The 27,724-nt window shown below is 48.6% G+C and overlaps 1 protein-coding gene across 9 annotated transcripts in view; it reads left to right on the top strand.

Annotated features, from left to right (window-relative positions):
- Positions 1–3,877: 3,877 nt before the first annotated feature.
- IER2 (immediate early response 2) overlaps positions 3,878–27,724 on the top strand; it is a 70,144-nt gene continuing 46,297 nt past the window's right edge. The window contains exons 1-2 of one of the 9 annotated variants that reach the window (XM_029052660.2): positions 3,878–4,019; positions 5,941–8,515. In XM_029052660.2, coding sequence (XP_028908493.1) covers positions 5,942–6,673 — 732 coding nt within the window. In that variant the 5' untranslated portion in view covers positions 3,878–4,019; position 5,941 and the 3' untranslated portion in view covers positions 6,674–8,515. Of the gene's footprint in view, positions 4,020–5,520; positions 5,765–5,940; positions 8,516–8,668; positions 8,807–27,724 lie in introns of those variants that run through there. The other 8 variants (XR_003755405.2, XM_001509888.4, XM_007669340.3 and 5 more) reach the window with 8 other exon arrangements.

Below are 27,724 nucleotides of genomic sequence, written 5' to 3'. Positions count from 1 at the left end.
CTTATGTAAGAAGGAGAACGGTATTGAAACCTGACTTTACAGATAAGGAAACTGAGGCACAGAGAAGTTAAGCAGCATGGCCTCATGGAAAGAGCAGGAGTCTGGGAGTCAGAGGACCTGAGTTCTGATCCCAGCTCTGCCACATGTCTGCTGTGGGACTGTGGGCAATTCACTTAATTTCTCTGTACATCAATAACCCTCATTTGTAAAATGGGGATTAAATCATACTCCCTCCTACTTACACTATGAGCCCTATGTGGGACAGGGACTGTGTCCAACCTGAATAACATGTATCGATCCCAGTGCTTAGAACAGTGCTTGGCACATAGTAAGTGCTTAACAAGTACCATAATTATGATTATTATTAGTTAAGTGACTTGCCCAAGATCACATAGCAGACACATGGCAGAGTCTGGATTAGAACCCAGGTCCTCTGACTCCCAGGTCCATGCTTTTCCATTAGGCCATGCGGCATTGGGATCAATTTCTTCATTTGGGCTCTCTGTCAAGCTGATCAATCACTGGTATTTATTGAGCACTTACTGTGCCTCAGGATCAAGGCTTGTGTGTCATTCTTGATGAGAGACTCCATCATCATCATCATCATTAGTAAAATGGGAAGGAGCTGTGACAGGAGGTATCAAAGGTGTTGGCAGAAGTTACATGAGAAGCAGCTTGGCCTAATGGAGAGAGCACGGACCTGGGAGTCAGCAGGTCATGAGTTCTAATCCCACCTCTGCCACTTATAGGCTGTGTGACGGTGGGCAAGTCACTTCTCTATGCTTCAGTTATCTCTTCTGTAAAATGAGGATTGAGACTGTGAGCCTCACGTGGGACAGGGACAGTGTCCGACCTGATTTGCTTGTATCCACCCCAGTGCTTAGAACGGTGCCAGCACACAGTGCTTAACAAATTCCATTATTATTATTGTTATGGCTTGGATTCTAAAATGTATTTTGGTTTGATCTCTTGACCCAAGTCTGCCTTGTTCCACCTGCTTCCTCCCCCGTGGCATATGTAGCTTCTAGTGTGAGTATTTTGCAAGTGAACTGGCAATATTCCTGCTTGAAACTCTCTTGCAGGTCCTTGTGTTCTGGGGGTGCCAAAGCTTTTCAGCTGATTCAATGTTGACACCTGCAGCTAGGTTATTGCCCCAGGCTGGGGGAGGAGAGGGTAGAGGGGCGTGGCTGCTAACTGTTGAATCCCCAGGGCCGAGGAAGCTCGGTTGGGGCAAGAGAGACGAGGTTTAGGAAGCTCATGACATAACAGGACTTCCCAGAGTAAGTCCCCCCCATGCTTTCTTCATCTCCTACTCCCTTCTGCATTACTCTGACTTGCTCCCTTAGCTCTTTCCCTCTCCCAAGCCCACAACTTTATGTACATATCTTTAATTTATTTTTTGTATTGATATCTGATTCCCCCCTCCTCTAGACTGTAAGTTCATTGAGGGCAGGGAATGTGTCTGTTTATTGTTGTACTATACTCTCCCAAGCGCTTAGTACAATGATCTGCACACAGTAAGTGCTCAATAAATATGATTAATCAATGAATGGAGGTTGAAATAAAGTATGCATTTTGAAGATTTCTTTTAATAGCATAAGCCAATCCTTCCAAATCCCTTTTCTGTTTTAGAAAAAGGAGGGGACAGAAAGGAGTCTTGGTAGCAATCCTCCCTGGGAAGATATCAGCCTCCAGATGAGATACAGGCAGTACACCCTAAGGGAAAGAGCATGGGAGGCAGGAGACAGGGGTTTTAGTCCCAGGTCTACCACCTGCCTGCTGGATGACCTTCGGCAAGTTATAACTACTCTGTGCCTCTGTTCCCTTATCTGTAAAATGGGGATAAAATATCTCCTTTCCTTCCCTCACAGACTGTGAGTCCCATGTGGGACAGGTACTCCTCACCATTAGCTTTAAAGCACTCAATCACCTTGCCCCCTCTTACCTCACCTCATTACTCTCCTATTACCCAGCCCGTGCACTTCGTTCCTCTAATGTTAACCTTCTTACTGTACCTCGATCCCACCTATCTCGCCACCGACCCCTGGCCCATGTCCTGCCTCTGCTCTGGAACACCCTCCCTCCACAAATGTGACAATTACTCTCCCCTCCTTCAAAGCCTTATTGAAGACACATCTCCTCCAAGACACCTTCCCCCTTCCCTCTTCCCCCACCACCGTCACCCTGACTTGCTCCCTTTGTTCATCCCCCTGCAAGCCCCACAGCACTTATGTACATATCTGTAATTTATTTACATTAATGTCTCTTTGCCCCTCTAGACTGTAAGCTCATTGTGGGCAGGGAATGTGTCTGTTTACATTATATTGTACTCTCCCAAGCACTTAATATAGTGCTCTGTCCCTAATAAGTGCTCAATAAATACCATTGATAGATTATGCACCTATGACCATAAGTGCTAGATGTTGCAGGGGTTTGAGGAATGAGGTACTCCAGAGGGGCTACTTTCCCCCTCTAACCCTGTCCCTCTTGTCAGCGTGGCTCAGTGGAAAGAGCACGGGCTTGGGAGTCAGAGGTCATGGGTTCAAATCCCAGCTCTACCACTTGTCAGCTGTGTGACTGTGGGCAAGTCACTTCACTTCTCTGGGCCTCAGTTCCCTCATCTGTAAAATGGGGATGAAGACTGTGAGCCTCACATGGAACAACCTGATTACCCTGTATCTACCCCAGCACTTAGAACAGTGCTCTGCACGTAGTAAGCACTTAAATACCAACACTTAACTTTATTTTTTCATTTTTTAAAAAAACATAGAAGCAGTTTAAGGGGCCTCACGTAGTCTTTGCTCTGTTCTCCCCGCCACGCACCCCCTCCTTGGCATGGATGGAAGACTTCCAAGCCTCCCGGGGTTATCCAACCCTCGTGTCTGTGTCCAGCCTCCCTCAGGTGGTTAGCACTACCCTCTCTATGGAAGAGGAGCAAGGGGACCTGTGGAAAAAACACTCTCCTTAGCAGACAGCCTTTTCCGGGGAAGTTTCTCAGTTGAAAGGTCATCTCCGAGGGGGCATTCATTCATTCAATAGTATTTATTGAGCGCTTACTATGTGCAGAGCGCCGTACTAAGTGCTTGGAATGTACCATTCGGCAACAGATAGAGACAATCCCTGCCCATTGACGGGCTTACAGTCTAATCGGGGAAGACGGACAAAAACAAGACAACTTAATCGCAATAAATAGAATCAAGGGGATGTACACCACATTAACAAAGTAGGGTAATAAAAATATATACAACTGAGCACAGTGCTGAGGGGAGAGGAAGGGAGAAGGGGAGGAGCAGAGGGAAAGGGGGCTGAGGTGAAGGGGGGGGCAGAGAGGCAGCAGAGGGAAAAGGGGAAGCTCAGTCTGGGAAGGCCTCTCGGAGGAGCCGAGCTCTCAGTAGGGCTTTGAAGAGGGGAAGATAGTTTGGCAGAGGTGAGGAGGGAGGGCATTCCAGGACAGCGGGAGGACGTGAGCCAGGCGTCGACGGCGGAATAACGGTAGCCCCTCCGGCCCTCTTTCCTCGGCTAGTAATTCTCAAAGAGGAGAGGGGGAGTAGGCAGTGGATCAGTCTCCTCGGCCGCCGGAAGGAAGGTTTCCCATTGACTGCAATGGGGAGGCCGGGCCCGTGACCTTATATGGCAAGAGGAAACGAGGACGACAGCTGGGCGGATAGCCCACGGCGACTCTAACCCCTCACCCGCCGGACGTCATGGTTACCTAATATAGTCATGGAAACGGGAGCCGGCCGAGGGTAGCGGGAATGCACCTTGGCGTCAGAAGGGGCGGGTCCTCCTTCCCCTTAAAGGGACCGCGCCAGGGGGGAGGGGAAGAGGACTGAAAGGGAGGGGGGTAAAGGTACACAAGCAGAAACCTCGAAGGGAGGGGCGGAAAGAAGAGAGGTCAGCAGACTGTTGCATGTCCCCTGCTCTGGCCTGTTATTTTCTCCAGCCTCTTTGACGGGAGGAGTTGGATGTTTCTGCTCCCTGCCTTTCCTCCCTGGAAGATATCAATCTGGCTACATTAGGTAAATTATAATAACGATGTTGGTATTTGTTAAGCGCTTATTACGTGCAGAGCACTGTTCTAAGCGCTGGGGTAGATCCGGGGAAATCAGGTTGTCCCACTTGAGGCTCACGGTTAATCCCCATTAGACAGATGAGGTAACCGAGACACCGAAAAGTAAAGTGACTTGCCCACAGTCACAGAGCTGACAAGTGGCAGAGCCGGGATTCGAACCCGTGACCTCTGACTCCCAAGCCCGGGCTCTTTCCACTGGGCCACGCTGCTTCTCTGAAGAGAACGCTTTTTTTAAAAAAAATGTCTCTGTCAGTCCCCCTTTTCCTTCTTGAGATATCACCCTAGAACAGAAGCAAGTCGGGAGCGCGACAGGAATGGATTGTCTTTTAGCCTGACAGTTTTTATTTTCAAAGCACTTGGCACAACTGCTCACCATAACGCTAAACTGTTGCCGCCACTCTTCCCGCGAACCGCCTTTTAGGCGGAAAAGGATTTGGTTTGCACAGGCATATGTTGCATGCATGTGAACGCGGGAACACCCACGTTGCCCACACAGGCACCCCCTCCCCACTGCGATACACTGGTCTGCTTCTTGAACGTGTGCTCAATTTTGCACGTGTATAAATGCACGCCATCACCTGCCTGCCGTTGAATGAGCATTCAAGCGCAGGAAGAATTGGAAAATAAAAGGCAAATACTATGATGCATTAACTTCACGGTTGAATTCTAATTTGTAGGATATGTTTATCAGAAATGCAATTGAACGGTAAATCTTTCAGGAATGTTTTGGTGCGGATACTTTCCATTTATTTTGGTTGCAAAGCAAGGTGTATGACCTGAAAACACTACATATCCATTTCAGGAGAGATGGTCCACAAATATACGATTCTTACATTTTGTGCAAATCTGTTACACATCGATTGCTTGGTGGGATTTCTTTCCTACAATTTAGGTGGGGGGGGGCGCGAAGAGAAGAATCAATCCGCTGAGAGGATTCGCATTTACCTTAGTCGGGCAGGGTTAAAAACCTCGTGCATGAAAAGATCTTGCGCACTTGCCTCAGTGGCAGGTTTTTGTTTTTCTAGGTTAGGTAAATAAATAACAAGCTCAAAGTTTACCGAAAGAAATGACCGCAAGGGCAGGTTCCGTCGGATTCTCGGTGGGGGGCATTTTATAAAATGCAGATAGCCTTGTACGGTTTAGTTTACACTCGTTCAGATAACCTCGATCACTGCAGAGGTTAAGCAGACACATGCACGCCACACGACACTACGGAGATTCCCGGGGGCAGGGACAAATGCACACCCTCACTCCCCCGTTTTCCCGCCCCAAATCGTGCTCGGCTAATAGATAAGCCCAGAGTCGATCGCACCAAGATAACAAGCAAAAGGTGAACAACGGGTCAGACTGTTCGTTTTGGAGAAGCACGAAGAGAGGAGGGGGGAGGAGTTCCCCCCTCACACACACTTATTTCCCCGCCTTTGGCCCACCATCTCCCTCCCCCTACTACGCGTCTAGCTGTATTTCCGTTCCGTCCCTTTAAAGGGCCTCTCCGATGGCGCGTTGGAAAGTCCGGATGCTTCCCTGTGATTGGGCGGGGCTGCCCGCCGCTGACGCAACTTAGTATATAAAAGCCTGAGCGTTGAGCGGAGACCGGCTCAGTCCGGGTGGATGTCGTGTCGGCGGGAGGGTCGGTGCATCTAGCTTTCGACGCCCTTGCAGTCTGAGGACCTCAGGAGCTGGGGGTAAGAGGTACGGATAGCGAGCGGAGTTTTGGTGGTGGAGGGGCGCCCCGCACCGTTACTCCCCATTTGCCCTGACCTTGTAAAGAAGGCGTTAGCCCCCGTTCCCTTCCTGACTCTGTTCGCGCGAAGAGAACCACTCTAAACCTACCCTCCTTGTGCCCTCTCGCTCTGCCTCCCTCTCAGGATGGAGGTGCAGAAGGAAGCACAGCGCATCATGACCATGTCCGTGTGGAAGATGTATCACTCGCGCATGCAGCGCGGTGGCCTGCGGTTGCATCGGAGCTTGCAGCTCTCGCTTGTCATGCGGAGCGCCCGGGAGCTCTATCTCTCTGCCAAGGTGGAAACCGACGAGTCCTTGATGTCCATGCAAACGGAGGCAGAAGTGCTCCCCAGCCTTCCCCAGCCAGAGGGAGAGACGCTAGCGGCGCCCGCGGCAGCCCCCGGTTTGCAACAAGTCTCAGAAGAGCCAGCGCCGGAGCCCATGGAGACGCAAGAGGCGAGTGGAGCCCAGCCCGCCCCGGGGGAACCGGTCGCCACTTCTTGTGGCCGCCTGCCCTCCTCTGTCTCCGCGCCCCCGCGGCATTCGGTGAAACCCAACCGCAAGCGGCGGAGCAGCAGTCTGGGCCAAGGGGGCGAAGCCAGCCTGGTCCCGAGTAAGAAGGCGAGACTGGAAGTGGAGAAGCAGCTGGAAGAGGAAAAAGGCGAAGCCGGGGCCACGGACCGGAGGCAGCCACAAGAGGAGGGTCCTTTTCCTAGCCTGGCCCAAATCCTCCAGAAGAGCTTCTCGGGCATTCTGAGCCCCCAGGGGGGTGGCACTAAAGTCAACGCCCCCCCACCCTCGTGCGACACCAAGCCGGTGTGTCGCCAGGGCGACGGTATGATCAGCATCTTGGTACGAGCGGTGGTGGCCTTCTAACTTGAGCCCCTCGGCCCGCGGAACTGCAACCGGAGCTTTGGCCGGAGACCATCCTCCCCACCCCATCCGCCCCCTCCCCCGAGTGATTTGGAGGGTAGGAGATTGATGGTGACGAGAAGAGAGAGGACAGAGCCTCCCCCCACCACCCCAAAGTCCCCGGGACCTGCCTTCCCCTCCTCTTGGGGGAGGCGAGTCGGCTTTGCTGAGGGTCCGGAAGACGGGATCCGGGACGGGGGGACGGGCCCCCGGCGGCTGGTGGAGGATTTGGAGGGCCCTTATCGGGGGGGCGGGGGGGGGGACGAGGGAAGAGGGGGGCCGAGTGGCGGACTGTTGCCATCCCACGGTCCCCTCCTCTTGGGTAAACCAAGAAGAGACGCTGAGAAGTGCTGCTATAGTTCGGGCCAGACCCTCGGCTCCGGGAAGAATCAGAGAAGAGCCCAGAGACTTTGGCGGAGCCCTCCCGGAGACCCGTTTCCCTCAGACTGTGGGGGAGGGAACCCGGGAGAGGAAAAAGTGGCGCCACACGAAAGGCCCGGAAAGCCACCCCATGTCCCGTCCCCCCCTTCCCCCCACCCCCCCGCCTCGACATTGATCCTGACGAGACAAATGAGAGGCTGGCGGGTCCTTGGCGGGATCTTCTTTTTAAAATAAGATCCGCCTCTTGCTTTCTTCTTCTTCTTCTTCTTCTTCTCAAAGAGGCATCAAATGGTGCTATTGAATAATGTGATCGTTTCTTTTTTCTTTCCTTAACTTAAAATGTTCTTATGTCAGTCAGCCGTCGTCCTCCTCTCTCCCCTCTCTTTTCTCCCCACCTCCCTCCACAAGGCAGTGAGTATGTTTGTCTGTGGTGAGTGAGGGTTTCGGGAAGCTGGAGGTGTGGGGCCCTGTTCAGAGTTTAAAGTGAATCCTTACAACGTCGGTGGGAGATAGACGGACACTTCTACCTAGTCTTGATATTTTTTTTAATTGTAATTTCATCTCTCAGGTTTTAACTTTAAAAAAACCTTGCATTGCCTGCTTCTGTCGGAGGCCTCTTCTTTTTTTTTTTCTTTGTGGTGAAGAAAAAAATATTCCAGGCATTCACAGCCTGTAATGAAACACTTGCTCATATGATCATAATTACATCATAGCCCGTCTGAAGGAGGTAGGAAGCTTCCTGTTGATGCTGCCTTAAACGTTTGTGGGTGTGATACACCCCAGGGAGGTGGGTGGGTAGGTTGTATGTGTGTCTCTGGATGAGTCACTTAACCCAGAAAGGGAAGTGAAGATCAGGGTCCTATGCTGCTCTGTGGGTTACCAAAGCCACTGGGCTGTGGGAAATCCCCTCTTCCCCCTTTCACGGAACTGCAGACTGAGCCTATTCTCATCTGGTTTTTTCTATGAGTCACAGCTGAAGGGGAATTGAAGAGAAATCTTTATGGGAAGAAGGAAAAATAACTCAGTCCTTTCTGGAAGTTAAGAATCAAGACAGAACGTTTTCCCTCTGTCTACCATCCCTGCAGAAGGCACAGATTAACTGTGACTGCAACCTGTTCCTCTCTGCTGGAGACACATCTACCTTATTGTGAAGGTGCTTTACAGCGGTGGTACTTGACAAGGGGAGAGGGGTAGAAAGAAGCTGCTATTTGAGGCTGGGACCATTCTTTGGTTAGCAACAGAGAGATGAGGGGCACTGGGGTTACTTGTTAAACTGGTGTGTGACTTGACTGTGTAAGTCAGCCATGATGTTTACTGACAACTCCCAATTCCTTTCAGAAAACGTGTTTGTTTCCCCTTGTTCAGTTGGTTGTGTGTGGCTTTTTTTTTTTTTAAGGGTCCTGAATGGGTTTGCTTGGATTTTGTTAATTCTTTGTTGGGGGGTGGGGGTGGGTGGGGGTCATTGTCAATTTACAAATAAAGCTGTTGAAATTAAAGTATGGGTTTGTGATGTTTCTTGGAAAGAGAAGAGTTAAAAAGTACTGGAGTGGTAGTAAATTGTAGCTTCTGGTGATTCAGGTTCCTGTCTCCCTCAAGAATACGTCTGGTGGTGGTTTTGTTCAAGATTTCACTATGGCAGGAAGAGGGGTGGCCCAATCCAGGAAGGAAGGAGGGAACGGGTGGAGGTGGTTTACCTCGGAGACCCACAAACCAGGGGTGAGTTGGGTCTTTCCTTCTGTTTCTACAGTGGCAAAATACTTTATGGATCCCTCTGTAGAGAGTTGTTTGGTGTGGAGTCAGGTGGAAGCCACTTGACTCCATGGCTTGGTCTGCCTCCTTTGAGCCCTTCTATCTTCAAAACCTTTTTTATGGTAGTTTTTAATGGTATTTGTTAAGCGCTTTTTATGTGCCGGACACTGTACCAAGCGCTGGGGTAGTTACAAACTAATCAGGTGGGACACAGTTCATGTCCCACATGGGGCTCACAGTCTCAATCCCCATTTTACAGATGAGGTAACAGAGGCACGGGGAAGTTAACTTGCTCAAGGTCACACAGAAGACAGTCGGCAGAGCCGGGTTTAGAGCCCAAGTCCTCCTGACTCCCAGGCCCATGTTCTATCCTCTAGGCCACGTTGCTTCTCAGGAGACAAGCTTTCACTCCATTTTGCGTACTGTCGAAGTTGATCTGGATTACTTCGTACTCCCTATCCTCCTACCCACAGCACTCAGTACCCTGTGATGCCATTTTCTCTCCTTGACTATTCTGGATTCCTAGCTCTTATATTGTCCACTTAAAGGAATCTGGATTCAAAGCAGGTCTCTTCTAGAATCCTGGTCAAGATGTGTCTTTGGGGTATAAGTTTTGAGGACCTGTGGAATTCAGAGCTACTGAGCACTCAACTGCAACGTCTCTGCTCCATGACCTTCAGCTCTCACCACTTCCTCCCCAGTATCACTCTCCTCATTGCAAACTGCTGGAAGAGAAACACCTCTATCTAGGATAAATGCTTGAGTGGCAGTTTGCTGCCAAGTGCATTAAAATGCTCAAAAGCTTTCATTTTTTATCAATTGTATTGAACACGTATTGACTGGAGAGCACTGTCCTAAGCACTTGGGAGAATACAATATAATAGAGTTGGTAAATACATCTCCTTCCGACAAGGAGCTTATAGTCTAGAGGGGGTGACAGACAATATAAGTGAAATCCAAATACAAGGGTGATGCAGTAGGAGGTGGGAAAAGAGGAAATGAGGACCTAATCAGGGAAAGGCTCTTAGAAATGTGATCTTAATATGGCTTTGAAGGTGGGGAAGAGCGATTGTCCGTTGGATATTAATAGGGTGGGAATACCAGACCAGAGGCAGGATGTGGATGAGGGGTCGGTGGTGAGATAGAGGAGATTGAGGTCCAGTGACTAGGTTGGCATCAGAGGAAAGAAGCATGAGGGTTGGGTTGTAGTAGGAAATCAGAGAGGTAAGGTAGGAGGGGGTGAGCTGACTGCTTTAAAGCCAATGGTAAGGAGCTTCTGTTTGCAGCAGTTGATGGGCAACCACTGGAGGTTCTTGAGGAGTGGGGAAACATGGACTGAACACTTGTAGAAAAATGATCTGGGCAGCAGAGTGAAGTATGGATAAGAGGCAGGGAGGCAATCAGTCATTTATTGAGTGTTTACTGTGTGCAGGGCACTGTATTAAACGCTTGGGATAGTACAACACAACAATATAACAGACACATTCCCTGCTCACAGTGAGCTTATGGTCTAATAATAATAATTATGGTACTTGTTAAACACTTACTATGTGCCAAGCACTGTTCTAAACACTGGGGTAGAACCAAGTTAATCAAGATGGACACAGTCCCTGTCCCATATGGGGCTCACACTCTTAATCCCCATTTTACAGATGAGGAAACTGAGGCCCAGAGAAGTGAAATGATTTGCCCAAAGTCACACAGCAGACATGGTGGAGTCAGCATTAGAACACTTGACCACCTGACTCCCAGGCCCATGCTATATCCACTAAGCCATACTGCTTTTCTAGAGGGGGTCAGACATAAATGTAAATAAATTAATAATATTGGTATTTAAGTGCTTACTATGTGCTGAGCACTGTTCTAAGCGCTAGGGTAGATACAGGGTAATCAGGATGTCCCACGTGAGGTTCACAGTTAATCCCCATTTTACAGATGAGGTAATTGAGGCACAGAGAAGTAAAGTGACTTGCCCACAGTCACACAGCTGACAAGTGGCGGAGCTGGAATTCGAACCCATGACCTCTGACTCCCAAGCCCGGGCTCTTTCCACTGAGCCACGCTGCATATGCACATATGTGCTGTGGGGGTGGTGAATAAAGGGGGTAAGTCAGGGTGACACAGGGAGCGGGGTGAAAAAGGGAAATGAGGGCCTCTTGGAGATGTGCCTTCAATAAGGCTTTGAAAGTGGGGAGAGTAATTGTCTGCCAGATATAAAAAAGGGAGGGTGTTCCAGGCCAGAGGCAGGATGTGTGTGAGTGATTGGCAGCAAGATAGGCAAGATCGAGGTACAGTGAATTGGTTGGCAGTAGAGGAGCGAAGTATGTGGACTGGGTTGTAGCAGGAGAGTTGCAAGGTGAGGTAGGAGGGAGCAAGGTGATTGAGGGAATTAAAACTGATGGTTTCTGTTTGGAAGTGGGCAAACAACCGCTGGAGCTTCTTGAGTAGGAAAACACGAACTGAATACAGAAAAATGATCAGGCAGCAGACAGGAGAGGGGAGAGACAGGAGGCAGGGAGGTCAGTAAAGAGGCTGATAGAGTAATCTAGGTGGGATAGGATAAATGCTTGGATTAACGTGGTAGCAGTTTGGATGGAGAAGAAAGGGTGGATTTTAGCATTGTCATGAAGGTTGAACCGGCAGGATTTAGTGACAGATTGAAGGGGAGTGATGAGTCGAGGATAATGCTAAGGTTATGGGCTTGAGACAGGGAGGATGGTAGTTCTGTCTGCAGTGATAGGAAAAGTCAATAGGAAGACAGGGCTCGTTTGGGTGGAAATGTTGAATTGAGAGAGTGGAGCCCATAATGTAAAAAAAAAAAAAAAAAAAAAAAGGTAGTTGTGGTGAGGCTTTTGGTTTTTGTTTGTTTTTAAAATCGTAACTCTGGTCCTGGGTTTTTTCAATCCAGTTTCCTTTCTTCAACTAGGTTCCATTCCCAGGGTGTATGGCAACAAAGAGATACCCCAGAGTGTTTTAGGTTACGATAATTTTTTTACTGATATAGTATTTAAGACTTAATGACTTGCATACTATATGCAATGGGGTTTACAGGCCAAAATGATAGGTGGTAGTAAAAAAAAAAAAACTAGAATGTAAAATAGGGTTGGTATTTAAAGCCCTTACTATGTGCCAAGCAGTGTTCTAAGCGCTGGGGTAGATACAAGGTAATCAGGTTGTCCCACGTGGGGTTTGCATGTACATACTGAGCAACCAACAAGTGTACTCGTGGTCCAGTGAGTTGGAAGTGGGAAGAGACAAATTCAGGATTCCTGAGTGAAGAATTCCCGGATGATCAGTGATTGCCCCAACACTTGAGCTTGATAGGCAGTGAATCAATAGAATTGGGGTGCTTATTCTGTGCAGAGCACGGGGAGCATTTGGGAGTATACAGTAGTAGACAATGCCCTACCCTCAAGAGGTTTACAGTGTACCGGGAGAGACAGACACTAAAATGAGTTACAGGTAGGGGGAAATAATAGGGTATAAAGATAATGTACACAAAGTGCAAAAGGAGATGGAGAGAGTGGAGGTGCTGTCCCAGGATGTACCCATCCCATAAGATTTATTTGTTACCTAATAATAATAATAATGATGGTATTTAAGTGCTTACTATATGCCAGACACTGTACTAAGCGCTCACACTGTACCTAATGACCTTTGCGGTCAAGAGAAGCAGTCTGGCCTAGTGGATAAAGCACAGGCCTGGGAGTCAGAAGGTTGTGGGTTCTTATCCCAGCTCCTCCACTTGTCTGCTGTGTGACCTTAGGTAAGTCACTTCACTTCTTTGTGCCTGTTACCTCATCTGTAAAATGGGGATCGAGACTGGGAGCCCCATGTGGGACAGGGACTGAATGCAACCCAATTTGCTTGTGTCCACCCCAGTGCTTAGTACAGTGCCTGGCACACAGTAAGCATTTAACTGCCACCATTATCATCACTGTTATTAATAATCCCAGCTTCACCATTTATCTGCTGTGTGAGGCCTTGGGCAAGTCACTTCAAATGGGGATTAAGACTGTGAGCCCCATGTAGGACATGGACTGTGTCCAACCTGATGATCTTGTATTTACCCCAGTACTTAGTACAGTGCCTGGCACATAGAAAGCATTTAAGAGAAGCAGCATGGCTCAGTGGAAAGAGCACGGGCTTTGGAGTCAGGGCTCATGAGTTCGAATCCCAGCTCTGCCACTTGTCGGCTGTGTGACTGTGGGCAAGTCACTTAACTTCTCTGTGCCTCAGTTCCCTCATCTGTAAAATGGGGATTAAGACTGTGAGCCCCACGTGGGACAACCTGATTCCCCTATGTCTACCCCAGCGCTTAGAACAGTGCTCGGCACATAGTAAGCGCTTAACAAATACCAACATTATTATTTAAGAAATACCATTTAAAAAAAAAATGCAGGTTTACTGACAGTGTCCCTGAGCAATGAAGATGCCCATTTCCCCCTACCCCCTCTCAACACACACGCACACACATTCCTCATTATGTGTATTCCATCCTTTATCATTCAAAGAGCGGGCATTAGCACTTGGTATCTTTTACCTATTGTAAATGGTCCCCAGCCTTTCTCTTGAGGACTGGGTCCCGATGAGCCCCAGGCCATCACACCTCGTTGCCCTCTGTTAAATTCTTAGAGACCTTGCTTCTCCGCTCCTGGAGATGGATGGGTTTGGGCTTTCCTCCAGGGCCAGTCTTGAGGACAGGAAGCTCTCTGCCTTGCTGTAGGGTCTTCCAGAGTTGACTGAGTCATCAACTTCCTGCTGACTCCCAGCTCTTGGCCAATTCTGCTTCCTGTGGAGTAGCCTTCCCTGAAGTGACTTTTATTTCTGAGTAAGAGATGTAGGGATTCAATAATTCTGAAGTGGGCTTGCTGTCCTGAGTTGCTTCAGAGAAAAAAGATCTTAAATGAGGGTACATGAGGATTCTCTTCCCACCCACACAATTCAATGTGTAATTTTTTTCCCCTTACCAATTCTAACCCTCCTCCATCCAGGCCTGTGCTCCATCTGGAAATGACAAGTCCAATTTGGATTTTTCTGGCAGGTTGGCAGTCCAGGGTTTTGTCTGGCTCAAATCTCCACCTGGCCCAGAGGGAGAAATATATCTAACAATCAACCAATGGTGTTTATTGACTGCTTATTGTGTTCAGAGCACTGTACTAAGTGCTCGGGAGAGTGCAATAGAGTTGGTAGACATAGTCCCCCCTGACAATGAGCTTTTAGTCTCGAGGGGGAAATACATCCATATAAATAAAGTATGTATATGTATAAAAGTGCTGTGGGGATGAGGGTGGGGTGAACATCAGTGCTTAAAGGGTGCAGATCCAAGTATAGAGAATAGAGCCCACGGGTCTAAGACTCAGAGGACCTGGATTCTAATCCCGTGCTCCCACTTGCCTCCTGTGTGACCTTGGGCAAATCACTTCTTAACTACTTTGTGCCTCAGTTTCCTTATCATTAATATGGAGATTAGATACCTGTCCTCCTCCCCACTTAGACTGAGAGCCCTAATCCAATTTGATTATCTGGTATCTATAGTCCAGTGCCCAGTCCAGTGCTTAGCACACAGTAAGTGCTTAACAGATGCCACAATATTATTACCTGTTCTCCCTTCTCTTTAGACTGTGAGCCCAATGCTTAGTATAGTGCTTGCCACCTAATAAACACTTAACATACCATTGTTATTACGGAGCTGAGATCGAAGCTGTTGGGGTGTCTGTGCCATTTAGAATTTAAAGACAGTCAGGGGAAATCAGTGTGTGACGGAATGAGGGAGGAGTTTTCAGGAGTACAAAGGAAATGGCAAGTGTTGGGGGAAAACTAAACGGCAGGAACAAGTGAGGGTGGCTTGTGACATAGTAGCCCTATGATCAGAGAGGCTATCAGATTTGAGAGTTATGTGGATTTATTCTGGTTTGACAATTCCTGTGTTGGCTGATTCTGGTGGGATGGGAGGGGGGAACCTATTTCCAGACCCTCCCCAACACTTTCTCCACCCATTACTCCTGCCTGACCTGTTTGCTGGCCACCCTATGCTGTGGGTTTTCTCCATTTCACTACTGATTTTTCTGTCTTAGCCTTTTTACTTTCTTTCTTTAACCAACCCTACCTATTCCACCTCACCCCTTCCTCTTCCTCCTCTCTCTTCTGCTTTTCTCCTGTTGAGTGATGGAAGAAAGAGGAAATGAGACCACCCCATTTTCGTTCTCTCTTGGGACCATAGGTGACGATTATATCTGTTAAATGCTTACTATGTGTCAAACACTATTCTAAGCACTGGGGTAGATAGAAGTTAATCGGGTTGGACAGAGTCCCTCTCTGACAAAGCTCACAGTCTAAATAGGAGCCTAGAGGCTCCCACCTCATCCTACAGCCCAGGTTTTGACCTTGTAAAGTGGAATTGGATGAATCAGAGCTGGGGGAAGAGATAGATGCCTCCGGAGAGGTTTAGTACTGTCTACCCTCAGTTCTGCCCTTTTCTTACCCTTTTTATTGTAATAATAATGTTGGTATTTAAGCACTTACTATGTGCCAAACACTGTTCTAAGCGCTGAGGTAGATACACGGTAATCAAGTTGTCCCACGTGGAGCTCACAGTCTTTATCCCCATTTTTTTTAACAGATGAGGTAACTGAGGCACAGAGAAATTGAGCTACTTGACCAAGGTCACACAGCTGACCTCTGACTCCCAAGCCCATGCTCTTTCCACTAGGCCACGGTGCTTACCTGACGACATTTAAGCGGCAGATATGAGTGCTGCACTTGGGGAAGGGTGGTGGGATTTCTTTATTCTATAGATTTTTAGGGTTCTGGTGCAGGGACTAATTTGAAATTAATGAGCCAGTAGCGGAACTGGGGTAGAGACCCCAGGAGCCCTGCCTCTCCATTTTTTCTGGGAATAACTTGCCAGATTAGTGATGGGTGGGGGCAGCTCTTGGTGTGGATATGAGAGAAGGTATACTCCTGCAAACCTTTTGGCCCATGTGAAGAGACTGGATAGCCAGGGCCTTCAGGGAAGGTCAGGATGTAAGGAGGTGTGATATGTCTCCATTCTGTGTCTGTGTCCCGTCCCCGCCGCCACCCCCCTGCCCCCCAGCAGGAACCTGCCTGTGTTAAGGGTCTTGGCTACGGATATGGCTTCACATCCTGTGGCAGGAACTACCAGGCCCTTCCTCCCGAGGAAACTGCCTTCTGCTTCCCCACCCCTGCCCTTCACCCCATCACAGCAGAACTGCTTCCTTCCTCTCCCCACCCTCAGAGAGCAGGTTCCGGTTTCATGCTTGCAAGCACCGTGGTTTGACTCAGATGCCCAAAGCTCCCCATTTCTCCCAGCCAGACTGTAGTTCTTAAGATAAAGAGTGGTCTCAATACCAAACTTCTTGGAAAGACTGTGCTGGGGACTTAACTGGGGCAGTAGTAACTGGGAGGAGTGGAAATCTGGGCCTAGAAGCTTCCTTTACTTTCTGTCCCTCTATCAGATCAATCAATGGTATTTACTGAGTGCTTACTATGTGCAGAGCACTGTATTAAGTGCTTGGGAGAGTACAATAGAATTGGTAGACAGGATGCTTGCCCACAAAGCACTTACAGATGGCATCCCTGTTCTTTTGGCTGGAGGGGCAATGTGTGCCAAGAAGTTGGGTTTGAGGATGCAAGTCAGAGAAAGTGAGAATAAGGCAGAAAAGAGGAATTCCTGTAAGAGGGAGACAGAAGGAAGACAGGATGGGGGAAGAAAACTAGAAGGTGGTAGCCAGGAAGTCTTGGAATGGAGGAAGGAAATCTCATAGAACCCATAGCGTGGGTGTAATAAGTACAATAGTTGGCTTAGGAGCACAAAACATTTTATGGTTTTCTCCACTATTCTAGCCAGTTTTCTCCCCGAAGGAGTGAAGGGAGGGTTCTTTGTCCCTTACTCAGGACCACACAAGGAGGCCAAGAAAAATTGAACCCAGGAGTCTTGATCTCCCTGCCCAGCCTTTTGTTCTTTTAGACTGGGGAGTGGGGGAGGAGAACCCTACCCCTTTCCTTTTAATTCTTCTTTACTCCCTCCCTCTGGTTCAGGCCAGAGAGTCTCAACAGAAGGTTCAGAGATGATCACTGAGACTCAGCGGCTCCAGCCATGCTTCTGCAGAAATAAAAGCTGCATGGGTAATTCTGGCAGATCTCATGCCATGGGAATGACCCCTAGGGAAGTACAGTAGTTACAGTGTTTATTCAGCACTGGATACAGATACACCTGGAAGAACTCTCCCAACCACTTAGTTCAGTGCTCTGCACACCATAAGCACTCAATAAATACGATTGAATGAATGAACCAGACATAGATCAAGAGCCCTTTGAGGGCCACGGACCAAGAATGGAGGGGAGGGGTTTGGAGACAGACACATAAGGAAAGATGAAACAATAAAAAAAGCCCATAAAACCCAACATAAGGCAAGACTCTCACAGTCAATCCAACAGTTCTGGTGGTAAAAAGGATCAGCTTCACAGGGCTGTTGCCCAAGTCATCTAGGGGGGCAGTCAACAGTCAAGGCCATCCCAAATTCCTAAAAATATGTGGAGGTCTGACACTGGCCCAACTTGAGTCCCTTGAGGCCTTGTTGGCACAAGGGCAAGTTGAGAGTGAGGGCCCAGGATGCCACAGTGGGAGAACAGCAGGGGTTCCTGGGGGCTTTGCTCAGCAGTCTGGTGGGTTAGGAGGCCAAGGGGCATGCTGCCACAGCTCAAATTCCCCATACCCCCGGCAAGTGCTTAGAACAGTGCTTGGCATATAGTAATCACTTAATAAATACCATTAAATAAATCGTAAGGGCAGGGGAGGTTGGGAGGAAGACCCCCAGGATGGCACGGTGGGAGGGTGGCAGGGGTTCATGGTGGGTTTCACTTGGTAGGGTGGGAGGTTGAGGGGTGTGCTACTGCAGCTTGTGTCCATAATGACTTGGCCCCCATAACTCTTTGAGTACACTGGGCAGCGGTAGCTAGTCTGTCCTGCCCTTTGGAACCAAGTTGGTGACTCTTACTCCCTGCTGACAGGATGCAACACCTGGCCTGGCTCCAGGATCTGTGGGATTCTGTGCACTGGGCTGCAGGGCCAGGCTGTCTGGGTCCACCATACACGCTCTCCACCTGTTGCTGCCGCTTGCCAGTCTCTGAAGGCCGGAGAGTGGGTTTTTATGGCATTTAAATGTGTCAAATGCTATTCTAAGTGTTGGGGTAGATACAAGTGAAATAGGTTGGACACAGTCCCTGTCCCACCAGGGGTTCATGATCTAAGTAGGGAGAACAGGACAACTGAGGCACAGAGAAGTTGTGACTTAGGCAAGTTCCCACAGCAAGCATTGGGCAGAGCTGGGATTAGAACTCAGGTCCTCTGAGTCCCAGGCCCATATTCTTTGCACTAGACCATGCTGCTTCTTGGGGTAGACCTCTTCCCACTCTGCCTGGCAAAGGGTTCCAGGCAGGGGAGCAATCTCTGGCATTGCTCAAATGGTTGGGTGGGCCATCCTTGGCCAGTATACCCATACCAAGCACTGGGGTGGGGTTGAGGGGTGAACCTACTGGGGCCACCCCCCAGGCCATCCCTGACACCAATCCAGTCACTTTACTTCTCTGTGCCTCAGTTACCTCATCTGTAAAATGGGGATTAAGACCGTGAGCCCGATGTCGGACAGGGACTGCGTCCAACCCGCTTTGCTTGTATTCCACCCGTGCTTAGTGCGGTGTCTGGCACATTGTAAGCGCTTAACAAATACTACGGTTGTTATTTGAGTGCTTACTGTGTGCAGAGCACTGTGCTAAGTGCTTGGTAGAGCACAATACAAAAGAATTTTCAGACACATCGAGTTTACAGTCTCCTCCAAGACCCGCTAAGCATGAGCTGTGGCCATTCCGGCTCGGGAAGTCGGACTCCACAACCTGGTAAGACTAGACTGTAAGCCCCGTATGAGCAGGGATTGTCTCCTGCTGAATTGTACTTTCCAAGCGCTTAGTACAGTGGTCTGCACACAGTTGGCGCTCAATAAATACGACTGAATGAAGTGAGACAACAATTCATTCAATAGTATTTATTGAGCGCTTACTATGTGCAGAGCACTGTACTAAGCCTTGAAATGGACAATTCGGCAACAGATAGAGACAATCAATCCAATGACGGGCATTCGCTGACCACCTAGTGCTTGCAGAGCACTATACTAGGGTGCAAATGAGACTCTCGATGCCCTCTTCCTCCTCACCCCCTCAATGTTTCATCCCCAGTTCGCTCCTGGAGGCGCCTCTTATGCACCCGGGATAAAGACGACATAATGCGAAGGGGACGGGGGTGGCTGCCGGCAACGGGGGAAGCTTGTCATAATGCAACGGGGCTGGAGCGGGAGAGGAGTGAGAGATGGGGGGGGGGGGGGGGGGGATCTTTGCCGCCTCCGAAACAATGGTAAAGTCCTCTGCCTCGCCCCGCCTTTCCATCAACCATCGGGCGACTGCAAAGAGTTCTAGCTCGGGAGGGGGAGCGGCCGGTTCTCTCCAACCCCGAGGCGGGTGTTAGGGAGGGTGGGGGATGAGTCACGGAGGCACGATGGACTACGGTTTCCTAAGAGTGCAGGGGAGGGAGCCGCCAGGACGCCCTAAAGATCCGGGAAGGGCCGTGGGAAGGAGGCCCGCCGCAGCCTGGAGCCAGGGCAGCTCCCGGGAGGGTTAGGCGGGCTTTTAAGTGGCGCACAGGGCCAGGCTCTCCCGCCCTCTGGGCGCGCTCTGTATCCGCGGGACTTGGGGCCCCCCACCCCCTTGCAATCCCGGCTGGACCCCTTTGTCCTCTTGGGAAGGTGGAGGGGAAACCGAGGGAGAGGAGGGAGGAGGAGGGGGGGGGCAGGCAGCCGCGCATGCGCCTTCGCGAGCCGCCGCAATCAAGCTGCAGTTACCAGTTGCCGCACCCGCCATTTTCTGCCCCTTCTTATGTCCCATCCCCTCCTTTTAGCTGCCCCGGTCTCACCGAGTGCATCATAAGACGAGTTATTATTTTGGTACATGTTAAGCAGCGTGGCTCAGTGGAAAGAGCCCGGGCTTGGGAGTCAGAGGTCATGGGTTCGAATCCTAGCTCTGTCACTTGTCAGCTGGGTGGTTGTGGGAAAGTCACTTAACTTCTCTGGGCCCCAGCTACCTCCTCTGTAAAATGGGGATGAAGACTGTGAGCCTTCCGTGGGACAACCTGATTACCCTCTATCTCCCCCAGCGCTTAGAACAGTGCTGTGCACATTGTAAGTGCTTAACAAATACCACCATTATTATTATTATTATTATTATTGCTATGGGCCGAGCGCTGGGGTAGATCCAAGTTAATCAGGTTGGACACAGTTCCTGTCCCACATGGGGCTTACACTCTATAGTAAGTGCTTAACAAATACCAACATTATTATTATTAATTACTATGGGCCAAGCGCTGGGGTAGATCCAAGTTAATCAGGTTGGACACAGTCCCTGTCCCACATGGGGCTCACACTCTTAATCCTCACTTTACAGATGAGGTGACGGAGGCCCAGAGAATAATAATAATGATGGCATTTAAGCGCTTACTATGTGCAAAGCACTGTTCTAAGCGCTGGGGGGGATACAAGGTGATCAGGTTGTCCCCCATGGGGCTCACAGTCTTCATCCCCGTTTTACAGGTGAGGTGACTGAGGCCCAGAGAGGTGAAGTGACTTGCCCAAAGTCACACAGCTGGCAAGCGGCAGAGCAGGGATTAGACCTCATGACCGCTGACTCCCAAACCCATGCTCTTTCCACTGAGCCATGGAGAAGTCACACAGCAGACACATGGAAGAGTAGGGATTAGAACCTGGGTCCTTCTGACTCCCAGGCCCGTGCTCTAGCCACCAAGCCACGCTGCTTCTGAGTGGTGAAACAGGGGGATGCCACCGAAAGGCTGGAAGCAGAGGGGGAGTTTTAGGGGCTTGGTTGGATGCCTTAAAAAAAAAAAATCAGGGAATGTAGGACTAAGGATTCCCAGGAGAAATGAGGGTGAGAGCACGTGAAAAGGGCAGAAGGGGTGCCACTTTAAAGGCAGCTCGCTAGGCAGTTTTGGAAAGCATGGTGTGGAAGAAGGAAATAAAGTGGTGTGTGTATATATGGTACACCCTGGATTTTTTTCCTGATGCTTTTTACTCTTCTTGCAGATCTTTTCCAGTGCTTCATCTGACCCTTGTTTGGCTCCTATTCTCGGATTAGCCCAGGAAGATAAGAGAAACAATAAAAAGGGAGGGACTTGCCAAATTGCACAAGTTCATAACTCCCTTTGGGTATTAAAAAAAAGGGGGCATGTGAAACTTTTAGGTAGGCAGCAAGGTGACCTACTGGAAAAAAATGGGCTTGGGAGTCTGCCAATCCCCAGCTCTGCCACTTGCCTGCTGTGTGATCTTGGGCAAGTCACTTAACTTCTCTGTGCCTCAGTTTCCTCAACTGTAAAATGGGGATTCAATACCTGTTCTCCCTCTTACTTAGACTATGAGCCCCTTGTGATACAGGGACTGTCTAATTTCATTAACATTTATTTACATCGGTGTTCAGAACAGTGCTTAACATATAATAATTATTATCATTATTAGGTACTTAATTAACCTTCCCATTTCTGCCCTCTGACTAGAATCAACTAGGAACTTTGAGGTGGGCTTAGCTCCAAAATTAGGCCCAACATAGAATGTTATCTGCCGGATAAGCTATTTCATGGGGGAATGAATCCTTTGCTTATAATTGGTTCTTGTTTTTTCCCTTTGGGCTTCACTGTATTTTTGTTGTTGTTGTTGCTGTTGCTCTGTTCGACTGCCCAGCCCCAAGCATATGCATTCTTTAAGCAACCAGGGGTTGATGAGAAATAACACTTGGGATCCTGCTGCCATCTTTTACAACACAGATCTCTACTTAATGAGAGTCGAGCTGCTTTTGCACCTCTCAAGGACAGCTCACATCAGTGAGCCTCATTTACAGAGCCTAAGTGTGTGTGTGTGTGTGTGTAATGGGGGTGGCTAAGTGTGTTGGCTAAGCCTGTCTGCAGAGTGACTATCCCTCTTCACTCCACAGCCTTCCCCCACTCCTCCATTTTATTGCTGGCTAGCTTGCTGCTTTTCTGCCCACTTCTGCTGTGGATCAAAAGCTCAGCCAGCACATTGTTGGCAATCGGTAAATGTTAAATACTGTAATAACAAAAATAGCTCCCTAAACCCTCCAGAACTGATGAGGCTGGATTGGCTCCAATTGTTCAATCATCGCCCCTTCCTTCTTCCCTTTCCCCCTCCCTCACCGCTTCTCCCCTGCCACCCCCTCTTCCTCGTTTACCGCCTTGCTAACCTCCCTTTCCCTCCTCCACCTTCTCTTCTCCCCCAGCGTAACTGGCGTTACAACTCTGCTCACATCTGGCTGCCAGCTGCTTTCCCTCTCCACCCACCCCCAGGAGTTCTGGGCAAATTTTTAATGGATCTCCTACCCTGCCACCCCAAAGCAAATAGGTACTTGGCCTCTAGCTACAGCTGAAGAGGAAGCTAATTGTGTACACTTGTGTAGACTTTGGGGGTGAATCAATGCCCCCCCAAAATGATTCTAAAATGGAAGTGGGGGTTATTATTCATAATCTTTAAGCAGGACTAGTTCTCCCCCTCTCCCCCCCTTCCTTTTTTTCCCCCCTGTGAGGGCTACGAGCAGTATTGGAGTGGGTAGGTAGCATAAGCAGCGTGGCTCAGTGGAAAGAGCACGGGCTTTGGAGTCAGGGCTCATGAGTTCGAATCCCAGCTCTGCCACTTGTCGGCTGTGTGACTGTGGGCAAGTCACTTAACTTCTCCGTGCCTCAGTTCCCTCATCTGTAAAATGGGGATTAAGACTGTGAGCCCCACGTGGGACAACCTGATTCCCCTATGTCTACCCCAGCGCTTAGAACAGTGCTCGGCACATAGTAAGCGCTTAACAAATACCAACATTATTAATTAAAAGCAGGAGAGAAGGAGCTGGGGATGTGCTCGACTGGGAGATCAAAGCACTTCTGAATCCTGTATGGTGTGGAAAGGAAGAAGAGGCCACAGGAAGCCTTGTGCTTTCCATTGTGACTGGGGAAGGGTGATGGAAGGTTGGGGGGAAGAGGGAGGGGAGTCTCTTCTCTTTGAGATCCTGAGGAAAGGTTGTGGCAGCTGTGAATCCCTAGCATCCCTGGAGGCCCATACGTTTTCCTTTTTCCTGTGCAATCTTCTCCTGACATTCTGCCAAGCACCCACCCTTTGGCCGTGGCTTGTAGAGACAGGAACCTTCTTTTTGAAGAACTCCCTGGAGGGGGCCACTTTCTGAGAAGCTGGGGGAGGAATAGGGGGTGGCATGGTGGAAAGAATGTAACATCGTGCAACTGTGAGGCAGAAGAGATAGAGAGCTTTCCTGTTAACTCCTTCCCTTTGACTGAAGCCAAGTCCCGTCTCTCTAAGTTGGGGTGCGTTGGGGAGGGTGGGTGGTTATAATATAGAAGGAACTCACAGAGGTCTCTATTTGTACCTTTCTCTGTACAGGCCGCGGAACAGATTCAGATGACTTGCATTTATATAGTACTTTCGTTTTGGGTGGCTAAGATCTCAGAGCATTGGAAAATTCCCTTATCGATTCCTTCTCGCACTAATTCTGAGAGGTAGAAAGGTCAGAGAATGGGCTATGGTAGTTCATTCTTAATATTTTTGATGATGATTTGTGACCATGGTGCAAAGTACTATATCAGAACTCCAAGGTCCCATTCCCAGATATACAGTTGTCCTTACCGAATGACCACCGGGCAAGTTATTTCTCTATCCGCACTTTGGTTTTCTTTCCTGTAAAAAATGGAATCATTATAGCTAGTAAAGATCTGTGAGTGGGAAAAAAAGGGGAAATATTATTTATGTGATTTCTGGTCACAGAAACTATGTTTTCCTTGTTTATCCATTCACTGAGGCCATGGGAGAGGTTGTTTTAGAACTGAAATGTGCCTACTTTACTTTTCCTTATGTTTACAGCTCTGTTTCAAAGAGCATCCACTTGAGGTTCATTTGACCCAGGTAGTAATTTAACATCCATCTCCCCCACGAGATTGGAAGGGCCTTGAGGGCATGGATTGTGTCTACCAACTCTATTGTATTATGTACTCTCCCAAGGGCTTAGTAGAGTGCTCTTTAAAACAAAAGAATTGGTAGACATGATCCCTGCCCACAAGGAGCTTATAATTTACACGGGGAGGCCGATATTAAAATAAATCAGAGATAGGGGAAATGGTAGAGGATAAGGATATGGACATAAGTGCTGTGGGCCTGGGGTGAGTATCGAAGGGCTTAAGCCAGTGAACAAAACTGAGAAAGAGTGGTCAAAGGTAGGAGAAAGCCATGTAGATAAAACTGAGGTCTAACATTGGGAAGCAGAGTGGCCTAGTGGAAAGAGCACCGGCCTGGGAGTCAGAAGGCCTGGGTTCTAATCCCAACTTTGCCACTTGCCTGCTGTATGACCTTGGACAGGTCACTTAACTTCTCTATGCCTCAGTTTCCTCATCTGAAAAAATGGGGATTCAGTACCTGTTCTCCTTTCTCCTTAGTCTTTGAGGCCCATATGGGACAGGGACCTTGTCCAACTTGACTATCGTGTATCTACCCCAACGCTTAGCATGATGCTTGGCTCATAGTGCTCAATACATATCATTATTAATTATTTCAGAAAGGAGGGAGTGGGCCACAGCATCAGAGACTTCTGAGAGATCAAAGAGGATTAGGATGAAGCTGAGAGCCCATTGAACTTGGCCGTAAGGAGATAGTTGGTGACTCTAGAGAGTGCCTTTCCAGTGGAGGGAAGGGGTTGAAAGCCTGATGGTAGTGTCTCAGAAAGAGAGTAATAATAATAATGACAATAATTGTTGTATTTGTTAAGGGCTTACTGTATGCCAGGAACTGGTCTTTGGATAATAAACATCCATCTCCTTGCCAACAGAACACATTGTGCACAAAGCCACACCAATAATTGGAGGCAAAAGATGATGATCTGTTTGACGCTTATCATGCTAAATGTGCCTTCAAAGAGGCTTTTACCTTCAAAAATCCTTGTCTCCTCTCATATTGAAAAAGCCTTCTCTGGATCCCACAGTCCCTTTTCCCTGTTCTCATTCTTATCCAAACTCCTGGATCAATCAATCAGTATTTGAGCATTTACTGTGTGCAGAGCACTGTACCGAGCACTTGGGAGAGTACAGTAGAGTCATGAGTTATGTACCCTCACTGTCTTCAGGGGAAGCAGCATGGCGTAGTGGATAGAGCACGGATCGGGGCGGCAGAAGGACCTAGGTTCTAATCCCGGCTCCGCCACTTGTTTGCTGTGTGACCTTGGGCAGGTCACTTCACTTCTCTGTGCCTCAGCTATCTCATCTGTAAAAAGGGGATAAAGAGTGTGAGCCCCATGTGGGACAGAGACTGTGACCACCCTGATTAGCTTGTATCTACCCCAGCGCTTAGAACAGTGCTTGGCATATAATAAGCACGTAACAGATACCATCATTATAATTATTGCATAGTACTTTTCCGAGCACTTAGTACAGTGCTCTGTACACAGTAAGTGCTCAATAAATGCCGTTGATTGAGAATCGATATTTATTGAGCACTGCACTAAGCATAAGGGAGAGTACAATAGAGTTGGTAGACACCACCCCCCCATCCCTCCTCTCAAGGAGCTTATAAAGGCAGAGTATTTCCATTGTTTTTATTTACTGTGGAAAAACCAAATCACAATTGTTTGGAAAGCCTGCACTGCCAACTCAGTGGTCTCATCTGACAAGCCCCTGGCAGAGTTCTTAAACGAAGGTTGTTTGGATAGTGTGTTTCTTCAAGGCCTCTTGGAGATGATTTAGAGTCACAGATCAGTCACTGGTGAAAAGGGATCGGTCTTTCAGCATTGCAACTGGTTCAAATTGCAAATTCCAAATGTAAAGGCTGCCCTAGCCTCCCCCCTCCCCCGCACCCCAACACACAACCCATTTTGTGAAGTCTTTATTGTTGCAGAGAGTAAAAATAAGCGGGGAGTGGGAATTCTGTAGTCCTGGGTGTATTTGATGGAGGGGGAGATTTTTGTGGAATGTACTTGAAACTTAATCTGTCAATTTGAGTTTATTTTTGCTCTTCTCCGTGCCACAGTTTATTGCTCTGTTAAAGTTAATCCAGTAATACTGTTTCACACGACCAGGAAATAGTCAGACTGTTAAGTCATGTTGACAAAGTATTTTGAGATGATCAGAAGCGTAAGGTACTGGAAATGTAAAACATTTATATTGGTGAATGTAAAAAGAGGATTTTTCAGAGTTGTGTTCCGGCAGTAGAGTGGGTGCCAGGGAGAATGAGCCTCATACAGAGAAAATATGCCTACTGATGGCACACCCTTCCTGGGCGAACCCTGCCCTGGCTTCATTCAGCAGAGCAGGTTGGGAATGCTGAATACCCGCTCTTACTCACTGGCATGTCATTAGCTAGCTGGACAGCTTCTCCCGGCCCTTAGATAAGTCATAGTTGGCCTGGTGTGGGAGAGAGTTGTGAGGCCATACTGAGTGGGTTGTTTCACACAAATGCAAGAAGGAATCTCAAGCACAACATTCCAATTTTCATCTACACTCATAATTCACCTTGGCACTGGGAGGTGCTACCTCACAGACTGAAAATGTAATACTGCTCTGCACTCCTTTAGTTTTTACCTTTTTCCATCCAGGGTCTGCAAAATTTTTTAGGCTTATCTATTAATTCTTTTTCTCATGGTATTTGTTAAGTGCTTACTATGTGCCAGTCACTGTATTAAGCTCTAGGGTAGAGTAGATGCAAGCTAATCGGTTTGGACACAGTCCATGTCCCGCATGGGGCTCACGGTCTTACTCACCATTTTTGCAGATGAAGTAACTGAGGCCCGGAGAAGCAAAGTGACTCACCCAAGGACACAACAGACAAGTGGCAGGGTTGGGATTAGAACCCAAGCCCGTGTTCTATCCATTAGACCACACTGCTTCTCAAAGTTAGTCACGATTTCCCTGAGAATGAAGTGGGGAGAACTGTATTCTGCGGAAGATGAAGCCGAGGTTGTAAGAGTCGGTGATTGGACTCTCACGTTCTAATTAGGGCAGCTACTGATGGCCCTAAGGACTTCCAGACACCCTTATGCTGACCCCATATTTTGTTGCGTTGCCTAAGAGTGTCCTAAGGAAGTACACAGATTCTTTCCTATGAAAGTTTGCAGAACCTCTTGTTGCTGAGGGAGTTGCTGGGTGAACCCTTGACCCGCCTCCCTTGCACTCAAAGAGCCGTCGAGTTCCCCTCCAAGCCCCCTGTAAAGCCGGGCACCACTTCCAGGCCACGGGGCTCGGCTGCGGGAACCGAGCCAGGGGGAGGTTGAGGCTTTAAAATAAAAAAATACCGGACACCAAGGTGCCCGGTGTCATAGTAGTACCCCCACGGGATGGGCCAGTAAAAATCAGGAAGAAAGGGGACTAGCTCCCGTTTCTGTACCAGTGTTTCCCTGGGCCTGCAAGGGAGCAACCTTTGCGAAGAGAAATGAGAGGCCAATTTACTTCTGCTTCAAAGGGTGGCCAGAACAAGGTTAAGGCATTTTGTTAACAGATATTTGAATGGGCTCTAGGGGGTTTGAAATGGAGTCTTCATTTCCCTTTAGGCTTTGTTTTCGGTTGTCTACAAACTTCTGGTCTATTAGTGCACCGGGCACTTTCTAAAACAATTGACAATTCATTCCCACTGAAGCCAAATCCTTACAGAGGGGTTTCTGCTGTCTTCCCAATTTGGAGATTAACATGGCCAATGCTATGCTGAGGCCAGCTTCCTCTGGCTTAGTTAGTTCTCAGCGTAGGCCCTGCTGGCTTGTATTTCT

The sequence above is a fragment of the Ornithorhynchus anatinus genome, chromosome X2, assembly GCF_004115215.2.
Source record: "Ornithorhynchus anatinus isolate Pmale09 chromosome X2, mOrnAna1.pri.v4, whole genome shotgun sequence".
NCBI lineage: Eukaryota > Metazoa > Chordata > Mammalia > Monotremata > Ornithorhynchidae > Ornithorhynchus > Ornithorhynchus anatinus.
Note: the sequence above shows the minus strand (reverse complement) of the source record. Positions and strands in the feature narration are given on the sequence as shown.